The following is a 21,164-nucleotide window of genomic DNA, read 5'->3' as shown; positions in this document are numbered from 1 at the left end:
AGAACAATAATTATAGAAATGTTGGTAGATAAAAAGTAAAAAGGAGTGTTCTACTGGGAAACCGATTGCATTGCATCTTTTTTCTACTTCTCAGTTTGTGCACATTACCAAATACCTTGTTGTACATAAATTATGGCATATTTCTTGCATATTTTAACTGTTCATGAAATAACTGAAACTAGTTTGATATAGTTCACTCTTGGCTTTTCAACAAGAACTGGTTTTAGTCCTTGAGAAAGGGATTACACCTGGAATTAACAATTTTTAGTGATTTGGATCATTGCTAAATGTCCTTTGTGGGGTCTATAAGGCTTTGTAATCACATCACTGAAACATTGAGGTTGTCAGAAATGCATGTTACACCTTACATGTGTATTGTAAACTCTATCTGTCCTGAATGTGTGTTCCAAATCAGTGAAGGAATGCTTACCAAATATGTGATTGTTCTGGGAAAAGTTGTGAGAAAGCACACCAAAGAAAGTGATTCAAACTTTTCAAATACAATTTTTATTATCTTCCTTTTCTGCTTGCTCATAAGCCTTCATGAATTTGTTCATAGTGTTCATGCACTGCACTGTGTTGTAAAGTCGGGATGGTCTCGTCAAAACCTGAACAAGACAGAAGATCAATTGGAAGCATATGTTAATACCAGGTGTAAACCGTAATCTGATCACTTAAAGGGGTTAGTTCTTCAGTGATTTAGCTTAAGCTTTATATTTAAACTGGGTCATTCATTTAGCAGAAATGTGAAATTTTTGAATTTGGTACCTTCTAGACTGAGAAAAGACAGAAAATGTTTTTGTCTCATGGGGATGAAGGACAACAACTCCCAGAATGCACTTGCGTCGCTGCCCTACGAGGCCACTCCCAAAAGCCACCGCTAATGGATTACTGGATCACTTTCCCACCGCGTTCATTTTCATAAAAGCAGTTCAGTTACAGAACAGACACTACAATTAAAAACTGAATGTGTCTGTTCAATAACGTGCGTGTGAGCCGAACAAGAGTTATGGCACAAACGCAGCAGGAGTCAGATTACATTCATCACTAGAGCTGAGGTAAGTGCAAGCGCAACGGTCATTCACAGCGTGTTCATTCTGGCGCGTTTTCAGTTCATGCCTTTGGAAGCTTAACTTTCATAGGCATTAATTTGAAAAGTTCAAACACTCAATGCTGCGCTGTTTACATGAATGCCCGCAGCTGCCCGAGCCGAGCTCTGTGAGTGCGATCCCACCCCCCATGGACTGGTTGAAAACATGCGGAACTAGCTCCTTCTGCTGGCTGTAGTCTTTAGCCTTTGGCTGAAAAAAATCCTCCGATGACGCAAAATGATGATATTTGCATCAGAGGATTTTTTCCAGAAATAAAATACATAAATCTCTCGTCTCAGGGGGATATGAGAGGGGGAGAAGCATGATCATTCAAATATACTCCTGGGTTTCTACTGATACAAAGCCATATGCCAAATCGCTGAAGTATCCCTTTAAACACTGTGGTATAAAGTGGCCTTCTCTTTTATAAACTAATATGAAGGTTGAAGCTCTATTCTTACACTAACCAGATACACGATTTTATCAAGCAGCAATAAGGGCAAACAATACGATTTGTCTAATTTCAACTGTCAGTTGTGTAAGTTCTGAGTTTTTCCATCCCTCTAAGCAGTGGGATATACAGTAACTAGATCATGTCCCTCAGGTGGGGTCATTCGCATTCGAGCATGGCCTTCACAGTACATCTGTCCCTCCACAAAGAAGTAGCCCTTCTGCTTCAGGTTCACACCACAGTCCGAACACACGAAGCAGGCAGGATGGCGGTACTTGTCCCGAGCTTTCACCACTGTTCCTCTGTAAGACCGTTGTAGAAAAAGTTTTATATAATGAAGCTGTTAAAATGCATGAATACAATTCAGTGTAGAACAGTTTTCAAAAAAATTGATAATATATTCTCAAAGACAACAGTTTGTTCGGTCTCATACTGAAAGCTGTACTCACACAATGCCGGTGCCACATTTATCACAGAGAGGCAGCTTCTGCAGTGAGGATGTGGCCGCTTGGGGTTTTGTCACTGGGGCTTTTACACTTCTAGTCACAATAGGCTTTGTGCCTGTCAGAAGAATAAAGGAAAGAATCTCAGATCCACTTCAGGAATGTGAAATGTTCCCTCATAGCCTAGAAATCTAGACACAACCTACCGGCAAGATATGTAATTTGCAGCCAGGGTTGTCTAGTAACTCTTCGTTGGCTTGCGAGCTTGAAAAACCAAACTCTAGTCAGGCCAATCACATGTATAGAGACGGTGGGCGAGCTTAAAGGGGGGTGAAATGCTGTTTCATGCATACTGCTTTTTACACTGTTAAAGACTTGGATTCCCATTCTAAACATAGACAAAGTTTCAAACACTAATGTTGGACGTTTGATGGAGTGTGACAAAAACACTTTTTCGAGTATGGGTCGGCTTGACGTTAATAGAGCAGAAGGTCCTTGTATGGGCCGTACGGGCTCTTCTCCCGGAAGGGTGCACGCGCGTGTGACTAGAGCGAGAGAGGAAATGCACGCCCATAAACACTCCGCGCCGTGCTCCACTTTATTCCTATGGGTGACATCAAGCGACTTTAACGCTTCAGCACAGCATTCCGGGAAGGCAGCGCTGCATTTGAACTGATTTGAACGCAGAAATGATGGGAAGCTTCTAGGGATGGCTCGATACCACAATTGTGGCTTCGGTCTGGTACCACAATCTAATACCGAAGTACCGATATTAAATCGATACCACAAGGTCTGATATTAGCGCGGGTGTATTGCACGCGAATGAGAACAATTATGCAAGTTTTGAGTTTATAAAGTGGGAAATTACCACAAATGTTTATTAGTAAATGAATCAGCAAAGCTTATCACATCAAATCAGTCATTTGAAAACTTTCTTGTGAGAAATAATTTCAGCAAAAATCTCTCAAAATTAGCAAATTGCTTCTGGTTTCAAAAGACATCGCACTACACTAAAGCAATCTGCATAATCCGATTCAACATTTCACGCTCGTCTCGGGATGGAGAACGGAACTCATTTGAACACGCAAGAGATTTTATAGCATTTCGTAATAACAGTTACAGGAGATATGAGCTCATACGACACACACACACACACACACACGCCTGTCACTTAGTCACGCACATTACACATTAAGTTTCCTTAAACAGTCAAATACACAGAATTATGTACAAATGTCCGTCTTTAGTGAGTATCCACATAAACACAGTCGGGTGTGTCTAACGTGAATGTGAATAGTGCAATAGTATGCGTGCAAATATAATGAGATCTAAATGTCATTGGTTGAAACGAACGCTGGAGATTGTGATATTCGATCTTATGTTAGGCTGTGTGTGTGCGTTGATCAGTGTAAAAAGAAAATAAACGTCTAAATGAGATGGTTTGAATGATTCACTGACCTGTCGATCTCTTCAGAAGTCTTAAAGTCAGGATAGTGACAGATGCTTCTTGGCTAGGTTTGATGGTTCTTCATCAGTTTTATAAGCAAAGTCATTACAAAGTCATACAAATTTCACTTCTACTCCTCTCTTTATTAATTCGTTTTGGGCATCTTGAGTGAGATTAGACTGCTTTATCCATTTTGTTCGTCTATGTTGTTGTCACATTTGCCGGTTGTTTCGGGTCAGTTTGGGTAGCGCGCTGCCATCTAGCGGTGAACTTCGGAACAGCAGCATATACCGAAATGTGCCAAATCATGATATCGTACCGTTTTAAATAAAATATATACCGGTATTTTTCCAGTACCGGTATATCGCGCATCCCTAGAAGCTTCACAACATCGCTTCAGTTGCGTAGCAAAGTGGATCTCCACTGTTCACTGCTGTCAGGACTTCACCAAATCATACCAAAGAAGTGTGTTTTTGACGGAGCGTTCAGTCCTGCTTTGGAAGCAGCCGGTGAGTAAAACTGCTTCAAATGTCTGTGCTGTTGGCTATCGTCGCGCGAGTAAACATCAGTAAACGACACGATCGCGTGCTTCGTCATTCAAATGCGCTAACGGACTCCATTGTTGTTCTATGTATAACGTTACACTAGTCTGACTTGCAAAACTGTTTTGCTTGCTACTGCTAAGGTTTAGTCGCATACAATAGTCCATGAAGCGAATCATGTCCTCATAAACTGCGAGTAAAGACACAGAAATGTTGACAGGCCACTAAATACAGTACATACCACAGAGACGGACGTCCTGCTGCTGCCGTTTCTCTTGTTCAATTTATTTCAGCCTCCGAATAATTCTGGATCATATATCTATTAGCTGAGATTGATAGCCATGGGTTTCTCCACGCTTGAGGACGTCGCCGCTTTGCGCGCTCGTCATTATTTAGCTCCGCCCACACGATACGCCTCCAGGCGCTCGTTTTTTTCCGGAAAGACTCCGTACAGCCCATATTTCTTTTATAAATATAATAAAACTAAAGACTTTTTGGAGATATGAAAGATGCAATACTACTCTATAGGTACTCAAGATTGACATGAGATTGACTGAAATTGAGTGTTTCACCCCCCCTTTAACATAATGACGGCAGAGTTGTGACGGTTCCGCGTAAATTACCTATATTATGCTACTTGAAAACAAAGATGACGGCTTCTGCTGCTGGAGAACAGTGGCCTTTCGAATCAGCTCTGGAAGACTTGGAGTTGAGATTTTCTTTAAGAAAAGAAAGAACGCCAAGGACTCTCACTCTGACTATATTGGTTGTATCTCTATCCTACTACATGTAGAGGGATTTTGAAAGACGGCCATTTGTCCCGCCCCTCGGATTGAGCCCTGCCAATGGTGTGTTCCCAGACCTAACACCATGATGTGGGTCTGGCTTGTCCGGCTAGCTCCCTCATATAAACTCAACTGAATCCAGACCATTAAAAGGACAGCAGGCTAATGACGTCAGTCAAAGTAGAATTGCTAAGGGATATTGAAGACAGCTTAAGTCAAATTGAGTATATTTCAACTTTGACGTCTTCATTAGTGCTGCTAGCTATAAATTCTGTTGAAATGTATGAATTCAACATTGCCCCTTTCTTAAGACTCGGATGGTGTTGTATTAAATAAAGTCAGCTCACCATCACTCTCGACATAGTCTTGCAGGGCCTTAAACGATCCAGACTGACGTGGTTCATGTGGCTGCTCATGGTCCTCTTGGAGCATACGGTACACATGGGAGTCTTCAATGGACGTCAGGGGTTTAGGGCTGAAAAGGCAGAAGCCCAAAACATTTGTCCATTAAGTGAAAATAACAATTAGGTATTGTATAAAAGTTTGGAAGTGCACATTATGACAATTAGACACAGGCTAAGTAAACTGTTTGATGCACAGAAAAGAATGTCATTGGAAAAAGTTAAAGGAATGTCCTGGATTCAAAACAAGTTAGAATACACATTTTGACTTGTCCCTCGTTTGACCTGTGATATAGAACAGGGTATTCCATAGAGTTCAACAGCAAAAATCACAAATATCCTATCTTTGTTCTTAAATTAAAAAGGTGTTTAAATTTTAGAGCTGTATAAAGGCGGGCGTACACGGTGCGATTTTTGCTGTCGTACGAACTCGTAGACGAATTTTTTTTCTCGGGAGAAATCGCGTGGACATCGTGGATGCTCGTATGGTCGCGGCTCGCACCGTGTGAGAGGAAATACGAGACGAGCCGAGCACGTTAAGAGCACCTGCCGACCTTACGATCATTTTTAAACATGTTTAAAAAGTTCGGGGAGTCGGCCCGATTTTTACCAGCTGTCCCCTATTGCCAAATCATGCACAAGCACGTCACATAGGCTCAATCTATATGACTAGCTCAGTGGCTGCCACATACTGCGTACACACACACACACACACACACTTTCTCTCTCTCACGTGCACTCTTCTCTCTCCCTCTGGTTGTTTCGGTTAAAAGGAATGGCTGTTCTCTGCTTTTCAACAAATAATTTTCACACCTTTTTTCTTTATTTTTTGTATATAAAGCCATAGCAGCAACATTGAAAGCTCCGGTGTCTGTGTTACATGAAAACTGGTGTGATCGCGGCCGGCTCGCGGTGCAAACTGTCGTGCCGTGTACCAGCTGATTTGATGCGATGATCAAATTAAATGACTCGTAGCGTCTGCAATATCTCACGACCTCCCGAGTGTCCGAATTCGCACAGTGTACGCCCACCTTAAAACCACCTTTTAGCGGTAAAGCTAATGTTTAAAGTCAATAAACGTATTATGTTGTAAAAGATACCATGCTTTCTGGCTTTATAACAGGCTAACTTAAAAGTTAACAAGCAATTTAATCACTCTAGTCACATAATGTTTGTATTATATGCATTCTTTATAATGTTTTTAAACAATTCATATTGCGCAAAACCTATTCACTATAAAGAAATTTCCATGATTTAATACTTTATTAAAGGCACAATATAATATTTTTGGATTGTTGAAATGTTGTATATTTTGTTAACTTGTGTACCTGACTTATCCCAAATGTTTCCAATAAATTAATCCTGTTTAAATCCAGACAAATAAGCTATTTTAACCAGAAAACGGATCATGTCCATGCAACACGTCAATGACAGCATACCCGCGTTAACCTTGATTTCCATTTTATTTTGTAGAAACCATGGAAACACCAAAGACGCTTTCATATATGATGTGTTTTTTTTAGACAGCTGAGCAACTGTTTGGATACATTCATCAGCGAAAGACTATAGCTCAACAGAGTTATTCTTATTGTTTAAATCTTGTTTTCTTGATTTACCACTAGTACCATGTTTTACTATACCTAATATCGATCTAACCGCAGTGTGCAACAAGTGTCCCATAGTAGCCACTGAGCGATCGCACAGTAGCATTATAACATCACTTTCAACTAGGCATGTGCCGATATCAATTTTTCATGTTGCGATTAATTGCTGAAGTTTTATCACGATATATGATATTATCACGATATTGAAATAAGTAGCAAAAAAAGTGTTGCCATAGCATAACAGCTTTAAGAACTATTTTTGTAATAACAAAAATTACTGAATGTTTAATACAATAGTGTACCAAAAATATATACAGCTCTGGGAAAAAAATTAAGAGACCACTTAACGTTGAGAAACAATGAGAAATCAATGTTAAGTGGTCTCTTGTTTTTTTTTCAGGGCTGTAAAAGTACAATTTTCAAACAGATTAAATTGCAAAAGAATTAGGCTATAAAGAACAACAGGTAGGCTAACAAATAAGGTCTCATTATTTAATGCATTGATTGAGCAATAGCTACATTTGTTACAGAAAGTATAATGTTTTTGGTAATGTTAGTTAAGAAATACTGATCATTGTTAGTTTTATCTTAGGTCCATAAAAAGTTATTTTGATTTTAATGTTATTAAACAGTAACTAAGAAATTAACATTACTTAGAATGATTAATTCTAATGATTAAGTCAGTTTGGTAATAAGGAAGTCGGATGTCTCAAAGTTTTACTGAACAATAACAAATAATTAGAACAGTTCTAATCATTAGGGCATGTTGTAGTCCAGATTAAAACATAAAAATGTTTAAGTTTGAAAAGAAATAGCCTATTAAGTCTTTAAGTATTAAGTATTTGGTGCTGTGATGAACAAGATTGAGATTACAAAAAACGAATGGCTGTTTTAAAAACTACACGCGTTTTTGTTTTGTTTGCGCGGTTACCGCTTCATTCTGAAGTTCATCAGCGCCCTCTGCTGTCACTGAGCGGCACTTCATCAGCGCGTCTCCTTCAGTCCATAGACTGTAAAAAAATGGTTCAGTCATGTGCAAACGCACGTTGGGCTGCCGCTTATATCTGAGCGCGTGTCCCTTTGACGCAGAATACAGCGGTGTTGAGCATTTATACGGTTGATGGGCAAAGTATTCTTGAGTGCATTATAAAAAAATTATAAATTGTTAATAAATTGTTAAATAAATCGCATTATCGAAAATCGGCACATGTCTACTTTCAACACACTCAAATGTATCTAATATGATAAAGTACTGTGTTACGCATGACCGGGAAGCGAACGTCTGCAGCATAATAAAAGCTCTAATGCTCTCAAGCCGTGTGTCGCGCTTGTCTCTCATTAGCAGACGCTCCAGCGGCCTCGTTCCACACCAGAACTTTTACTACTAAAGTTAATACATTAGCTCATCCATGAATATGATTTCTGTCTGAGTGCCGTTGGATTCTTTCTTACTGGCTGTAGAGATGAAACCAACAACTCCCATGATTCCCTGAAATCAAGGCGTCATCAAGCTAAACCTTAGTTTTGAATAAATTATCTCTAGTGAGAAAATTACATATTGTGCCTTTAATTTCAATGGCTTTTCTGCAGAACACAACTGAAAGATTTCCCTTTTTTCATCTGTAGTAATCCTGTTTCTTTAAAGAAACCTTTTTCTTTAATGCTTCCTGCATCAGCACAAGCTGGTGACTTTGTAAGATGGTATAAAGCAAGCGTGATGGAAACAAAGCTCTGGTTACCTGGGCGATGCCTGACTGACTACAGTGGACATCTGAGTCTGTGTATTTGAAACATTGTCTGCTGAGTATAATGCAATAGGGGAGTTATACTGTGCAGAAGGAGCTGCCTTGAACCCAGCCGATGGGGTGCCAGGCATCTGAGCTACATTTCCCATCAGCGTCTGGGATGTACTGTCACTGGAGTCGTGTAAGGTCAGTGTATAATAGCCGGATGAACCAAACCAGGAAGCAATCAAATCAAAGGGGCCACATAGAAGACAGAAAATGACAAACAAGACAGAAAAGAATGGAAGAGGAAGTTAGAGATGTACATAGAGCTTCAGTATATACTGCGCTTCTGCTATAATACATCAGCAATTCTGTTCTATGTTAAATTAATGTGAGAATGTAAAAAACATAGGAATTATACTGTGATTTTGTGACCATATTTGACTACATGCAGGGTGCTTTTGTCTAATGACCTCATTTGACTTGCAGTTGTGAAAGGCTTTGGTCTGACATTAAACTTGTGTTCGAAGTAATCAACATCCTGAAAGACAAGAGTGAAGATGTTAATAGAGAGGTGAAACAAGCGAAAGTCCTCCAAGATCCAACACCGCAGGCCCAAATATACATATGTGTGTGCTATTGTGTACTAGAACTACGGGATTCTTAATGTCTATCTATCATAATTTTGTAAAAATCCAAATGCTTATATTCAGGCGGCATAAAGTCTTGTGAGGACTTTTGGCATGCGTTAGTGGTAAGTGACCAGCCAGCATACAGCAAGCGGAGATAAAATATCTTAGTCCATATGGTTGGGGTGATCCAAGTTGGCACTCACCCCTCAGGCTTTTCATGCACCAGACCCCGGATCTGTCCTTGCAGGGCATCCTGGATGTTATCTTGAGAGTAGAGGCCTATGGGAGTGTTGTAGGTGGAGCTCACCACCTGTGTTTTGTCATCCAGACTGGCGGCAGCCACAAATGGCTGTGCTCTTCTGTTATGACCTGTGCCAATAGGTTTAAACTCCTGCATGTGTAGGACAGATGGACACACTATATACTTAAAGCCCCACACAAACACCACATTCTCCAGATATGTCCATTTGCTACCTAAAGGTACTTACATTTTTGAAACTATTGTATTGCTTTTTAAAGTGTCAGTGCAGAGTGAATCTTTAGGTGAAAGGGACATATCTCCTTTTTTTATGGTTGGACATTTTTTTCATAAAAATCTGGTGTGCGTGTGCGTGTGCGTGTGTGTGTGTGTGTGTGTGTGTGTGTGTGTGTGTGTGTGTGTATTTCTATCCCAGTGGGAACTTCAACCTAAATGCACACTTACTCATTAGGACTTGTGTCACCGTGGGAAGCTAAATTGAGGTCCCCATGGGGAAACAAGCTTATAAATCATACACAATGATTTTTGAACATTTAAAATGCAGAATGTTTTCTGTGATTGGTAGGGTTAATATAAGGAAATAGAATATAAAGTTTGTACAGTATGAAAACTATTACGTCTATGCAGAGTCGTGTCAGACGTGTGTGTGTGTGTGTGTATCTATATACAAGTATCTACACTCACCTAAAGTTTTATTAGGAACACCATACTAATACTGCATTTGACACCTTTTCGCCTTCAGAACTGCCGTAATTCTACATGGCATTGATTCAACAAGGTGCTGAAAGCATTCTTTATAAATGTTGGCCTATTTTGATAGGATAGCATCTTGCAGTTGATGGAGATTTGTGGGATGAACATCCAGGGAACGAAGCTCCCATTCCACCACATCCCAAAGATGCTCTATAGGTTGAGATCCGGTGACTCTGGGGACCATTTTAGTACAGTGAACTCATTGTCATTTTCAATAAACAAATTTGAAATGATTCAAGCTTTGTGACATGGTGCATTATCCTGCTGGAAGTAGCCATCAGAGGATGGGTCCAGCGTGGTTATAAAGGGATGGACATGGTCAGAAACAATGCTCGGGTAGGCCGTGGAATTTAAACGATGCCCAATTGGCACTAAGATGCCTAAAGTGTGCCAAGAAAACATCCCCCACACCATTACACCACCACCACCAGCCTGCACAGTGGTAACAAGGCATGATGGATCAATTGATCATCAGACCAGGCAACATTTTTCCAGTCTTCAACTGTCCAATTTTGGTGAGCTCGTGCAAATTGTAGCTTTTTCCTATTTGAAGTGCATATGAGCGGTACCCAGTGGGGTCTTCTGCTTTTGTAGCCAATCCTCCTCAAGGTTGTGAGTGTTGTGGCTTCACAAATGCTTTGCTGCATACCTCGGTTGTAACGAGTGGTTATTTCAGTCAAAGTTGATCTTCTATCAGCTTGAATCAGTCGGCCCATTTTCCTCTGACCTCTAACATCAACAAGGCATTTTCGCCCACAGGACTGCCGCATACTGGATGTTTTCCCTTTTCACACCATTCTTTGTAAAACCTAGAAATGGTTGTGAGTGAAACTCCCAGTAACTAAGCAGATTGTGAAATACTCAGACCGGCCTGTCTGGCACCAACAACCATGCCACATTCAAAATGGCTTAAATCTCCTTTCTTTCCCATTCTGACATTCAGTTTGGAGTTCAGGAGATTGTCTTGACCCGGACCACTGCCCTAAATGCATTGAAGCAACTGTCATATTGGTTGATTGCATTAATGAGAAAATGTACAGGTGTTCCTAATAATCCTTTAGGTGAGTGTATATGGCTTTATTTAAAGTTGTATTGTGTTGAACAAGGACAAATCTACTTTTGGTCAAACAAATATAGCAGACTTGCACAATTTTTAAAGGGATATTCCACCCAAAAATGAAAATCCTCTCATTATTTATTCACCCTCGTGCTGTCCTAGATGTCTATAACTTACTTTCTTCTGTGGAACACAGATTTTTAGAAAAATAATCAATTTCTGTCAGTCCATATAAAGCAAGTGGATGCAGAATGATAGGTGTGAGTGAGAAAAATACTAATATGTAATACTTTTTAAACTATAAATCATAGCTTTCAGCCTAGGGTCATATGTGGGTTCATAAGTTCATGCTTTAAACACCAGTACGCAAGAAGTGATGAGGAAGCACAGGGGACCATCAGTTCTTGCAGGTGCGTCAATATTTTTGCATTTGCATCAACAAATGAGTTTTTACACACACGTCTTAGTTTGAAGAAATTAATATGTGTCTGGGACAGCATGATGAAAAATAGATGAGAGTAGATGATGAGAACATTTTTGGGTGGAGTATCCCTTTAACATGCCTCATGCCACTCTAGCGTTTCTTTTTTTTTAAAAAGTATTTAATTGTCCATTTTATTGTTGCACGTTATAAGCAGATAAAAATAAAGAGCTGTGCATATCTGTGACGTTACACTTACTTGCTTCTCTGCCTCCAAATTGATTTTGAATGGGTTTACTTTCCCCTCCTCTATAACCTGAGGTGACCACATTTTAGTTTCTGGCCTGCAACACATAATGCACAGTTAGACATGATGTACTCACCTCCTGCGAGGAAAAAAAAACTAAAGATCAAAGATCAAAAAGCACATACTGTGCAGGATCATGACCTCTTATAGATAGTAAAATAACATCAACAGACTGGCATGTACAAGCCAGATGGTTTATTGGAGGGTATTAATCACAGAGGAAAGACAGATTCATCGGTGTCATAAATAAGACTCTGTGGGTACTGACGGACACTTTCATAGCAAGGGGTAAAGACAAATTCTTTTGGGACTCCTGCTTACCGTCCCCTATAACTTTAAAAGGAGGTGAGAGAACATGATATAAAGTTGTTGAAAGATGCTTAGCGCTTTTTGTAACACTATCCTTTAATGAGAAAAGCTCATGGTACCTCTCTATCTTGAGGGAAAGTTGATTGGTGGAGTCTTTGATCTTGTTCTGAGCTTCAGCATGAGTCATACCGTCTGTAGACACTCCCTGGATGGCCAGGATGATGTCTCCTGGGCACAGGTTGACCCGAGATGCCTTACTGCCTGGAGTCACCTGAAAACAAGGTTCTTTTTATTGTCGCTTGGTAAGTGACGTAATGCAAATTTTTGACCCATCTCTTAATTTATTCCAAAATATATAAAAAATGCAATTTTCAAAACCAAGAAACCAACATGAATACAGAGAAAATTTCTTGGACCTTTCGATTAGATAAAAATTCTTACTACTTTAAATTATTCAGTTTATTATGAACATACTTCAATGACCCCTACATTCCATATAAATGGGAGTGTTTTAATAATAATAATAACGTGTTCAATTTATATAGCGCTTTTCAAGGTACCCAAAGCGCTTTACATTGAAGGGGGGAATCTCCTCAACCACCACCAATGTGCAGCATCCACCTGGATGATGCGACAGCAGCCATATTGCGCCAGAAAGCTCACCACACACCAGCTGATTGGTGGAGAGGAGACCGAGTGATGAAGCCAATCAGAAGAGGGGGGTGATTAGGAGGCCATGAAGGACAGAGGCCAATGGGCAAATTTGGCCAGGATGCCGGGGTTACACCCCTACTCTTTTTCCGAAGGACATCCTGGGATTTTTAACGATCACAGAGAGTCAGGACCTTGGTTTAACGTCTCATCCGAAAGATGGTGTTCTTTGTCAGTATAGTGTCCCGATCACTATACTGGGGTGTTAGGACCCACACAGACCACAGGTTGAGCACCCCCTGCTGGCCTCACTAACACCTCTAAGGTTTTAGGATGGGGTCTGCTCAGTAGCCTAGAAATCTAGACGCACGCTAGTGGCAGCAAATCTTATCTGCTGAAAGTGTAGTCCAGGGCTATTCAAATCTTACCCTGGAGGGCCAATGCACTGCAGAGTTTAGCTCCAACCCTGATCAAACACACCAACCTGTGATTTTCTAATGATCCTGGAGACATTGATTATCCTGTTCAGGTGTGCTTGATTAAGGTTGGAGCTAAACTCTGCACTGCATTGGCCCTCCAGGGTAAGATTTGAATAGCCCTGGTGTAGTCTAAACACTCTCAATACACTTCTGAGCTGTAAAAACCAAACTCTGGTCAGGCCAATCTCATCATGTATAGAGTTGGTGGACGGGGCTTAACATAATGACGGCAGAGTTGCGCTTGCGTGCTTCTAGTAAACACAGAAGTTGGCGAACGGCGGTCTTTCCAATCAGCTTTGACTGCGACTCTGGAGGAGTTAAAGGGATACTCCACCGCTTTTTCATATTAAACTATGTTATTCTTAAATAAAGTGAGTTGATACATACCTCTCTCGTCTGAGTGTGCACTTAATCACTGACACACGGTGACATTTTGATAGCATTTAGCTTAGCCCACAAAACCCAGTTCATTCCTTTAGTAGCGCCAAGTATCCAAGTGTGTGCAGAGGGAGTTTGAAAGGCAACCGTTTATCCCGCCCCTTGGATTGAGCCCTGTCAATGGGGAGTTTCTAGACCAAACATCTTGATGTGGGTATGACTTGTCAGGCTATCTGCTCAGGGCAATGGGCCTAAAAGTGATCTACATCACTTTGTATCAATATGCTAAATGCTTTAGCTTCTTTACTGAAGAGACAACGATTTAAAAACCATCAGATTCTTAAAGGGATAGTTAACCCAAAAATTAAAATTATCCCATGATTTACTCACCCTCAAGCTATCCTAGGTGTATAACCTATAACTATCATCTCAGACGAATATGGAGTAATGTGAAGTCCAAAAAAGTGCATCCATCCATCATAAAGCAGCACAGGCTTTATAATATGGATGCAACCGCACAAACAGTGAGTAACAGTGGTCATTAATGCCTGATCTGGGATCAGTGATTTCTGACGTGTAGCTAATCATTCAAGTTCACACAGACTCTCTTTCTAAATCGTTTAATACTGTCAGTCCTGCCGCTGGCCATCTTGATGCATCAGTGAATCAAACCAGTGATTAAAACGATCAACTTCACATCTTTCTGTTCGTAGCATGAAACAAATCTGTTATTTAAATGATTAAACTACAGAGAGCGCTCAAAAAAACTCTTTATAGTCTGAAGCTCTCAATCTCACGTATATCTGCAGTGCACACTTGTCCAAACTGCCATTTGAATGATGCTGAAGCAGAAGCTCTTACTGTATTCATGTCGATATCGTGTTTGTTGTTAGCTGTGGTGAAAGCATTTTGTGAGAGAAATAACATTGCAACGTTCAATCGTGTATATTCAGAGCTCTCAGATACAAACAAACTAAACTTGTGCTCAACAACTTGGTACAATAACAATTTCTCAGCAATCTTTCCCCAGCTTTCTATCTCTCTCTCTCTGGACTGGCAGCACTGAAGCTGCCAGAGGTGGACAGTAACTAAGTACATTTACTTGAGTATTGTACTTAAGTACACTTTTTGAGTATCTGTACATTACTGGAGTATTATTTTTCTGGAAATGTATGACTTTTACTTCACTACATTTGAAAGACAAATATCGTACTTTTTACTCCACTACATTTCTATCTAGGTCGAAAGTCGTTTCTGTTGCAGCTCTGAAAGTCGGTGGATGATTTTTTCCTTCTTTAAAAGGTTTTGTTGTTGTTGTTGTTGCAGACAGTCTATCAGGAATCACTCTTATAGTCATATGCATTTCCCCATTTTTTTTAACACTGATCTGTTCATAGCAAAATGGAAGAAGACGGTTCTTAGGCACAAGTGTGTGCACCCATAGCCATACTTTGAAAGTCTGTGTCAGTTAAAAAAATAAATAAATAATCAAGATTAGTGTAGTTGGCATACACTTGGTGCATGTCTTACAAAATATTAAAACTATAAACGTCTAGGAAGAAAGAGAAGAGTAAAGTTGGGAGAATATCAGATGTGTATCAGTGTATTGGATCCGTGCATTTGGCCTTAAAGTGACAGCAGCTTTGTAAAGAGCTTTGTAACTTAGATACAAGTATTTAAATGAGTTTGACTTAGTCGTATGCTAGTATGTCAGATGGAGCATCACTGAATGGCTTAAACCATGATGACTGTGCATTTATACAACAATAATAAAATAATGCATTGGCATAAAAAAGGAAATTTACTTTTATACTTAAGTACTTTTGAAAACAAATACTTCTGTACTTTTACTTGAGTAAAAATCTGTTTTTACAACTTTCACTTGTAACGGAGTAATATTTGACTAGTAGTACTTTTACTTTTACTCAAGTAATAGAGTTATGTACTTTGTCCACCTCTGGAAGCTGCTGCTTGTGCCTCACTAAACCACGCCCCCTCCGCCACAATCTCATTTTGCAAAGATGTCAGCCAATCACGACAGTATGTGTTTTCACTGACGTCTCACAGCAGACACGCCCCTTAAGCTAGAGGGTTTTTATCAGTATAGAAAAAATGCCTTTTATTTCTAAATTATGACATTTTTGATGTAAAAACCATACTAACAATAGTACACCTCAGGAAACATAATACAATAATTTTTAAAAAATCCATGCCATGGGACCTTTAAAAATTCTCATTTTAGACTCATAACTCCTGACCAGTGTTTTGTTTTGCTCCATCCTCTGCGTTTCTGCGTTCGTCAATACACCCTGTGCCAGGTTAGGAGTTACCCTTTTGCCTTAAATTGATGCGTACGGCAGTCTTTTGGAAACTATTAATTTTAACGTATAAAGTTTTAAATATGTATATTTTTCTCACATGGATGCATTGCTTTGCTTCAGAAGGCCTTTGTTAACCCCCCAAGCCATGTGGAGTACTTTTTTCTGATGGGTGGATGCGCTTTTTTGGACTTCAAAATCAGGGCTGCCATTCACTGCTATTATAAAGCTTGGAAGAGCAATGCTATTTAAAAAAAAATATATAACTCTGATTGTGTCCGTATGAAAGACGATAGTCATATAAAATTAAGATGGCTTGAGGGTGAGTAAATCATGGGATAATTTTCATTTTTGGGTGAACTATGCCTTTAAGGTCAAATGTGAACCTTCTTTTAAGTTTAGACATAAACAGAAAGTGACATGGTTAGAAACAATCTGTTGACCCTCTCTGGTTTAGAAGTGGACTAAAAATAGGACGTTGTGGATATGTCAGTCAAGGCCGTGTATCACCCTCCAGGGGAGCACTGTCAGACCTATTGGTGGTTCATGATCTGACTGCTCTGGCATTCACCCTGCAGCCCGGTGTTTCTCTGCCCTCTCCCCATCATCCTTTCTTTCATTAATGGAGTCTGACATCATCCCTTACTCCTCTCATCGCTGACGGGCTCATTTTCTTAGGTATTCTCCTCATCCCCCAAGTCATTTATCTCATCACCTCATCCTGTGTGCAGGTCTCGTTATACCTGTCTCCCCCTGACTCAGCTGCTCTATTATATCCGAATACCACTGACCTTCTTCTATTTAAGTCTGCCTCTCAAGAGGAGAAGGTTTATAACAGGTCAAGTCATGCCAGTTATTTAAGACCAGAGGGTTTTAGTTTTCCATCAGTGCTTAATAATGTCATGAAGATTTGTGATGTTTTATTCCAAATGCATAATTTATTGACTGATGAAGCTAGCAGGGATTAAGCTAGTTTCCTGTCAAACAGTCACGCTGTAATATTTAATTTCCTGACAACTTTCTAACTTTGTGTACACAACAGAATCACCTTTGTCTGCCTGTATTTTGTAGAGATAATACATCTCAAAAAACATCTAGGATGATGAACCTGGCCATATTTAAGGCAACAAACAACAAAAACTAGGCTTTATTTCCCCTGTAAACATCTATTATAGAGCGTCTGCAAAAAGGTTGACTGCAAAAAAATGAGCACCCAAATGGCTCAGAATGGACACAATGAAAATGAAAAGATTGTTCCCTAGACACCACTCAAGCAAATGGAAGATCTGTTTGGCTGAACAACAAAGACACTCTGTTTAATAGATGGAAACAAAAGGAGCTATGAACTGAGATGAAACCATTCAGTAAACAGAAACGTGAATATAACAAATTGTTTTTTTGTAAGCTATGCAGCACCTGTGCAGAAAAATCCCCAAGGTGACACACAAACCCACAAGAGAAGCATGTAAGGGCATGCTGAGCATTAGACATTATGTTCAGAGCAGCATCAGGCTGAATAAATTAAAGGGATAGTTTGCCTAAAATGTTAAATGCATTTACCCTTATATCATCCCAAACCCATATGATTCAGTTCAAATAAATAAATAAATAAATAAATATGTTTTAATTATTTTGTCCATACAATGAAAGCCAGTGGGGTCCAAAACAACATCGAACCCCACTGACTTTCATTGTATGGACAAAAAAGAATTTTAAAAGAATTTTACATTTATTTAAATTTATTCTACCAACAGGGTGAGGTGATTTAAGTGAAAACACAAGATCTCGACACGGGAGTGAGTAAATGATGACAGAATTTCCATTTTTTGGTAAAGTAGAAAAAGCTCAAGGTTGATGCTCAACCATGAACTATCCCCATCATGCCCTTTAGCAAAGCACTAAAGCCCAGGTTGGTCCAGAGGGAATGTCCCTGTAATAAATGTACTGTGCCGCTTTCGTTAAAGCTGTCTGCTCAATGACTGGATATAGTCATTTACATTTTTAATTCAACAGTATAATTTAGACGGTCTGATTTGGATTCTCATAAAAGCCCCATCTGTGCTGGCATGCCCGCATCGATGGAGGCTAATGTTACCCGAATGAGAACATCAGGGCTCAGAGTATGAGAAAAGAGCCACCTTGCTGGCATCAATATGTGTATGATTACAGACAGTGGTTATACAAAGAAACCACACACATTCTGCATTAGTCATCGGTATTTCTCTGCTTGAAGACATACTTTCAGGTTCTGGGTTATAGGCATACAACAAAATAAGAAACATACTTGTTCTAATCCATTTAAATTATGTTTGATTGGGTTTTATTGTTTTTGTTTGAAATTAAATCCAATGTCATTTTCACTTGGATGGAATTTATTAGCTAGGAATGTTAAATAAACCTGATTGGTTTATTTTAAGAAATGACATCATTCTGTTCAGCTGAGACTTCATATTTAGTTCACCTGAAAGTTTCTTTCCCCCCTAATGTGGACAAAACTAGTGATGCATTAGAAAAACATACTTTTTTAGACGGTTCATGGTAATACATTTGAAATATCTTGGAATATTAATAAGGAAATCATTAAAATACCTTTATACTATCTTATACCAGCATTGTGCTGTTACTACCACAGGGTAATTCATATGTTGTAAGACCTGCAGTTCTGCTTCTAATCAGGGAGTATGAAGACAGTCATTTTTATGATGACCTCTCTGTTCTCCACTGCATATTTTTTTCACAATTTATGGTGAATGTCAGAACTGGCTTTCCACTAAGAATATACTTGGACGTCATGATCAAAGAGCTGCTGTCGATGAGACTGAGCTACTAATCAAACTGCAACATTCCACACATCAGAATGAGCAGTAGAGCTGTTCAGACACAGGCCTGGATAAGAGATAAATGGCATTATGTAGTTAGTGTGTAGTAGCTACAATACAGTGTTTCTCACAGTCAGACACCCAACATATTTCTTAAAAGAACAGAGAAAGAAAAAGTTAGACAAGCTAGTGTGCGGTGTCTTTCTGAATAAAGGAAATTAGTAGTTTTGGTCTGGGGGAGCCTTAGTCTTCACCAAATCTGTGCAGTTGCTGAACATAAATCTAGCATGCCATTGTACAGCATCTTATACAGTTCAAATTAATTACATATATGAAGTTATACACTTTCACCACCATCCAGGTGATCTATAAGGAAGGATTAGTCAGTTTTAGACATTTATAAACAATCCTAGTGGATAGAAATGAAATATGAACTGAACAATTTTTTTTAAATCTAAGTGACTGTCTCACATTTCACTGGGTTCTCTGTTCACCTTTGACCTCTTCTGTTACCACAAATGTTCATCGGCTGTTTAAAATATTGTTAGACTAAGGGCTTTGCGAATCATTCAGACAACAGGTGTAGAGATCCCCTACGGAGCCAGGCACTCTGTGTGTGCGTGTGTGTGTGCGTGTGTGCGTGTGTGTGTGTCAAAGAGATAACACCAATGTAGTTCACATAAAATGTAACACTTTTATGAGTGGGATGAGAGGTGAAATATGTGCGTTTTCAAATTCACCATGATGCAATAGAAGGTAGTATCCTATAGTTATTATGCAACTATTAGTATTACTACTATAGCAATAATATAAATATAATAAATAGAACATCTTGGGTTCTTAAATCTTTTTGACTCAAATGTATTATAAAAAATAATTAATAATTTCAAATAGGTTTAATTATTTTAAATATCAGACAGGCCAATTAATTACTGTGTTAAAGATCTGAGGAGACTGATATTTAAATATATTTTAAAATGTAATTTATTGTGTAATACAAAGTTCAATTTTCAGCATCATTACTGCATAAATCATTCTAATATGCTGATTTGCTCCTCAAGAAACATTTTTTATTATTATCAATATTTTTTTGGAAACATTTTTGGTCAATTTCAAAAGAACAGCATACTTTAAATAAAAATCTTGTAACATTATACACATTTATATGGTCACTTTTTATCAATGCATCTTTGATAAATGTCAGTATTCATTTCTTAAAATACACTGCTAAAGAAAAATCACATAATGACGTAAAAAAAAAAAACTGCATCATTAACTAACATAGAAAGTCTCTATTGGGAAATGATTCCCTGACAACCACAGATGTTTCTAAAAATGAATGTCAGTTTGAACTTGTGGCTCTAAAAATATTTCTCAGAAATGTTTCTCGCTGTACTCTTCAGTAGCATCTAAAGTGAGGTCCTGGGAATGTTTTTTTACGATCCACCCACTGGTTTCTCAGACCCACGGCAGTGTTACCCAGCACATCAAAGCATCATTATCTCTGAGTGGATTGTGTGAAGCAGCACAGACTGTAGCCAAAGGCTTTCACTTACCCGAGTTATGGTCAGCGGCTGGTTGAAATCTTTGCCTCCTGAAAGTCGAAATCCCCAAGGGGCTGGCCCATCCAGAACCACGTTCTGTGGCATTTCTGTCTTGTTTGGTTTAGACTTTTTCTCAAAGTTGAACTTGGTTCTTCAGTGCAGTCTCCTCTTATTGGCGAGAGATCTGCAGTAAAAAGAGATTTATCAGCTTTATCCCTCCTACCCTGGACGAATTGCTCACCCAACAACGACTGGAAGCCAGTGCCTGTCTCTGAATCCCTTTTAAGCATGTGAGTGGGGTTAGGAGAGTGAATGAAAGAAAGATGATGCCAGGATGCCACTCCTCTCGTGAGGTCATAGGGTAGACTAAGAAACTGCAGAGGGTTCAAACTCTTTCCCCACCTCCTTCAGATCCAAACCTTACACCCTTTATGATTAATCCTCTTTTCCCATAAGTCTTAGCTGTTCAATAACTAAAAACATCCACGAATGACTCCCCTCGCTCTGTCGTCACCCTCCCTGTCTGCTGTCTAGACTTTTCTTTCCTTACCGCCGGCCAGACACCTGTGCTTGAATGAGGAGAACTCCGTCATGAAATTAAGGCTGAGCGTTGAGTCAGAGCCTTTGCTGCCATTGAGCAGATTATGAGCTATTTACAGAGCACAATAACAAAACCATATCATGTCATATTGTCATATCAACAAAGCATCGGTTGTGCTTTTAAACATCTCTTCAGGGGAATGTAA

The 21,164-nt window shown here is 39.3% G+C and overlaps 1 protein-coding gene across 6 annotated transcripts; it reads right to left on the bottom strand.

The window, feature by feature from the left end:
* Positions 1 to 166: 166 nt before the first annotated feature.
* pdlim3b (PDZ and LIM domain 3b) lies at positions 167 to 20,826 on the bottom strand. 6 transcript variants are annotated; one of them, XM_067457738.1, is made up of 9 exons: positions 20,431 to 20,824; positions 12,349 to 12,500; positions 11,873 to 11,957; positions 9,327 to 9,514; positions 8,504 to 8,680; positions 5,107 to 5,234; positions 1,992 to 2,103; positions 1,712 to 1,844; positions 183 to 1,639 (listed from the first exon to the last, which is right to left on the bottom strand). In XM_067457738.1, the coding sequence occupies exons 1-9, from the start codon at positions 20,521 to 20,523 to the stop codon at positions 1,622 to 1,624; spliced, it is 1,086 nt and encodes a 361-aa protein (XP_067313839.1). In that variant the 5' UTR covers positions 20,524 to 20,824; the 3' UTR covers positions 183 to 1,621. The 6 variants fall into 6 exon arrangements, with proteins under 6 accessions (XP_067313843.1, XP_067313841.1, XP_067313840.1 ...); XM_067457740.1 differs by lacking the exon at positions 9,327 to 9,514 and adding an exon at positions 8,965 to 9,032 and having other exon boundaries at positions 174 to 1,844; positions 20,431 to 20,826; XM_067457739.1 differs by having other exon boundaries at positions 176 to 1,844; positions 8,594 to 8,680; positions 20,431 to 20,826.
* Positions 20,827 to 21,164: the final 338 nt, after the last annotated feature.

This window comes from Pseudorasbora parva, chromosome 11 (genome assembly GCF_024679245.1).
Source record: "Pseudorasbora parva isolate DD20220531a chromosome 11, ASM2467924v1, whole genome shotgun sequence".
Taxonomy (NCBI): domain Eukaryota; kingdom Metazoa; phylum Chordata; class Actinopteri; order Cypriniformes; family Gobionidae; genus Pseudorasbora; species Pseudorasbora parva.
This window is presented reverse-complemented; position numbering and strand designations above follow the sequence as displayed.

What these genes read in the sequence shown, in the direction of transcription:
- pdlim3b (XM_067457737.1), bottom strand. Translation starts at nt 20,523, where the DNA reads ATGCCACAGAACGTGGTTCTGGATGGGCCAGCCCCTTGGGGATTTCGA. An exon ending in ATTTGGAGGCAGAGAAGCAA is followed by an intron (nt 9,515 to 11,872) that starts GTAAGTGTAACG and finishes CTACACATGCAG; the next exon opens with GAGTTTAAACCTATTGGCAC. An exon ending in AGACTATGTCGAGAGTGATG is followed by an intron (nt 2,104 to 5,106) that starts GTGAGCTGACTT and finishes TTCTTCTGACAG; the next exon opens with GCACAAAGCCTATTGTGACT.